Raw genomic sequence first — 3,960 nt, 5'->3', positions numbered from 1 at the left:
TTTTTTTTCTGAGACAGAGTCTCACTCTGTCACCCAAGCTGGACTGCAGTCTCACTGTAACCTCCGCCTCTCAGGTTCGAACGATTCTCCTGCCTCAGCCTCCCAAGTAAGTGGGATTACAGGCTTGCACCACTATGCCTGGCTAAGTTTTATATTTATATATAGTAGAGATGGGGTTTCACCATGTTGGCCAGGCTGGTCTCAAATTCCTGACCTCAGGTGATCCGCCTGCCTCGGCCTCCCAAAGTGCTGGGATTATACCTGTGAACCACGGCACCCGACACCCGGCTTACTTAATACATTCTTGAATGCCAGCTGTAATAGTACTCTCTTTGTTATCTATTCCCGTGGATGTACCATACCAGACATGATAAAAGCCTTGTGGATACGGAATGTAGAGAACAAGTTCACATCTTATCCACATTTGTCTTTTAGGAGAAGTTAATTAGAACACATCTAAAAGAAATAAAACTACATCATAGTAACTGAATGGCTAACAAAAAGGAACAGATTCTTCATTTACACTGAAATTATGTAATCATAAACTTAAGTTGACTAAATACTAGTACTCTGAAAATCCTATTTTTAAATTTATTACTTTGGAAAAGTAGCTAATGTTTTACATTAAAATGCAGAATCTGGCTGGGGGCAGTGGTGCACGCCTGTAATGCCAGCACTTTGGGAGGTCGAGGTAGGTGGGTCACCTGAGGTCACGAGTTCAAGACCAGGCTGTCCAACATGGTGAAACCCCATCTCCACTAAAAATACAGAAATTTGGCAGGCGTCTGTAATCCCGGCTACTTAGGAGGCCGAGGCAGGCGAATCACCTGAGCTGTGAGGCGGAGGTTGCAGTGGGCCGAGATCACGTTACTGCACTCCACCCTGGGCGACAAGAGCAAAATTCTGTCTCAAGACAATAAAAAGAAAAAGAAAAGCGGACGTTTAAGATTTCCGGTAACAACCAGATTAAGCAAGCCACGTTATACATACATGGCAGAAATGCAAATCAATCTAAGTCAACTTCATATTTAATTGCTGAGAAACATGGCTGTTGTCCACATAGTTCTGATTTTACTGTGGGAAACGTATCTGTTTTATGCAGCTACTACATTATTTTCTGAACAAGGTGTGTACCATGATAAAAACGTCTTTAACGGAAAGGCACGTGGGTAGGGTCTACTTGAGCAGCTTCACATCACCAGCAGTACAAAGGACAGCAGAAAATAATCTATTTCTTAGAAGATCCCCAAAATGCAACTTACAAAGTATGAAAAATTGATCAAATAGATGCAGAACTTCATTAATCTAGACATACGCCTAACCAGTGATATATTTGATTTTCAGTTTTGGTTCTCTGCCCATTTAAAAGAGTGTAAACTTCTGAAAAGTGTTCCTCTCGATGGATAATCCAAGCACGCATCAGAAAACACGGGAAAAGGGCCAGCCACAGTGACTCATACCTGTAATCCCGGCACTCTGAGAGGCCGAGGTGGGTGGACCAGGCATTTGACATCATTCCGGCCAGCAGGGTGAAACCCCGTCTCAACAAAAAATACAAAAAAAATTAGGCTGGCATAATGGTGGGCGCCTGTAATCCCAGCTACTCGACAGGTTGAGGCAGGAGAATCGCTTGAACCGGGGAGGCGGAGGCTGCAGTGAGCTGAGATTGCACCACCCCATTCCAGTCAGGGTAACAGAGGGAGTTTCCATCCCAGGGAGGAAAAAAAAAAAGGAAAAATGTAAAGGATAAACAGGTAAAGTCATTTTTATGAAAAGGTAAATTCTGTAAATTCAACATACTGTAATCTTGGCCATAAATCATCTTAAAAAGAGCTAAGACATAAGATATGTTAGCAATGCAAAACAGTTGCTTAAGAAAAGTTCAGGTGTACTTCTGGTATTCCATATTGTTTGCTTCCTCACGGTTGATTTGTAGTTTTGTTTGAGGGGGCAGAAAAATAAAAAAAGTCTTAATTTTAATGTCAACGATTTCCGAATAATACAATTTACAAGAAAATTACAAAAATATCAGCATTTAAAATATGTATTTTTCTTCCTTAATTACAAACTATAATTATTTTTTTCTGAAATAGATGTGTAATGATTACTGCTAATGGATTTCGATGCTCAAAAAATTATTACATAGTTTAATAAAATATCTTCCTGATTTTGTAACAACTACTTCTAGGAAACCTAAATATTCCAAAGTTGTCTGTAGAAGTAGTTCATTAATGAAATGATCAAGACATTTCACCAGACAAAATTATAAATTCCCATTTTTCATTAAAGCATTCTATGATTCTTCACTAAACCTCTCTGGAAAGGTGTAAAAAACGAAGAGCATGATAAAATAAAAATGCTTCAGAAACAGAGATAGAAAATACAAGTATTATTATAAAATGAGGTGATATTTAATTAGCAAGTTGTTCACAGGAAATAAAAATTTTAATGAACTTATTATAATTTACTAGTGATTTAGACTTTGTGATGCTTTCCCCTCCCATTCACCCCAAACCATGTTGTTTTACAAGGAGGACAGTATAGCATTTCAAAGTCATCCAGTTTTAAAAAAATACGTCAGTTAACATATTGTTCTCTAAAACAGAGATCATTATTCTGAATCTCTTTACAATAAGAAATGTTTAATTATAAACATGATTTATCAAATCTATATAATAATGTCCCCTTTTAAATCTTTATGTCACTATTTGGCTTTTACTGTTATAAAATACATTTTGCCAGCAATTATTCATGGGCTATCATTGTGGTGGCTATAACTTAATAAATCACACTAAAAGACATTTACTTTAAAAACTGCATACTTCTGTGGGTAGTACTTTATAGTAGGCACCTCAAAAACTATCATAGATGTAAAAAATAAAACTTTTAAAATCTATACAGTTCTATTAAGGGTTCTGTATACATTATACGTGTGTGTTAACTTACACACACACACACATATAAAAATACATATAATTGTTAGATTTGAAAATGAACAAAAAGTGGATTTTTACAGGAAGTTTTTAAACTCAAACATTGGAAAATCCTCTCACCATTTAACAATTTTAATAAAAATTTATGTATACTACTAGGCAGTTTTATTTACACATAGAAAATGTAATAGGAGTAGTGGCTAAAAGTACAGAACTCCTTAGCATTTAATGGCAGTTAAGTCTGGAAAAAACAAGATTCCATTCACAAATATTTTTAAGTAATAAATATGTATTTTATAAATAGTGTAAATCTGTATCAAGATTAGAAACAAAATCACAAATCTGAAGTTTATTTCTTTGTCTATATGCAATCCATTATCTTTGTATGTGGTCTAATAATATTTTTTAAAAAATTATTTTGAAACCATAAATGTAATCATCATGTCCTCAAAACACCCAAAAAACATAAAGCAGTAAAAAGCTTCCTAACAGTTCATATTTTTAAGAAAAACAAAAACAAACAAACAAACAAAAAAACAAAAAACAAAAAAAGCTGATAGGAGATTTAGATTTGCTATTTTACAAAGAAATGACCAGCTAAGAAAGTGTTTTTAACCAAGGAAAATTCTGCAGGGTTATAATACAAATGAAAAAATTCATCAGCCCAGAAATAGAGAAACATAAAAAAGGCTATCTTCAAGTCTGTTTTGTGTCACTTTGACAGTTTTGTCTTGTATACACAAAACATGCTTAATATTATTTTTCTGAAGTACAGCTGGATCAGCAAGTAAGTCCCGAAGTAAAGGCAGTACTCTCTGTGTCCAGTTCCTTGACACACCATTCTTGAAAGGTTGCATAGACATAGCTTTTAGTTAACAGTTTTATGAAACAGCTACAAAACCAGTGGTGCAGAAATTTTGAATTTCTGAAGAGCAGGAATGATCCCATTTAATAGTCATGGAACGATATCAAGATGAGGATGATAATGAAAGAGCCTAGAAATAAAAATAAGTTAAGATTTTGTTAT

At 35.1% G+C, this 3,960-nt stretch overlaps 1 protein-coding gene across 11 annotated transcripts in view; it reads right to left on the bottom strand.

Annotated features, from left to right (window-relative positions):
• Positions 1–2,389: 2,389 nt before the first annotated feature.
• LOC108297774 (histone demethylase UTY) overlaps positions 2,390–3,960 on the bottom strand; it is a 221,504-nt gene continuing 219,933 nt past the window's right edge. For all 11 annotated transcript variants that reach the window (XM_017520486.2, XM_037735566.1, XM_017520485.2 and 8 more), the window contains one exon: positions 2,390–3,928. In XM_017520486.2, coding sequence (XP_017375975.1) covers positions 3,902–3,928 — 27 coding nt within the window. In that variant the 3' untranslated portion in view covers positions 2,390–3,901. The remainder of the gene's footprint in view (positions 3,929–3,960) is intronic.

This window comes from Cebus imitator, unplaced genomic scaffold (assembly GCF_001604975.1).
Source record: "Cebus imitator isolate Cc_AM_T3 unplaced genomic scaffold, Cebus_imitator-1.0 Scaffold842, whole genome shotgun sequence".
NCBI lineage: Eukaryota > Metazoa > Chordata > Mammalia > Primates > Cebidae > Cebus > Cebus imitator.
This window is presented reverse-complemented; position numbering and strand designations above follow the sequence as displayed.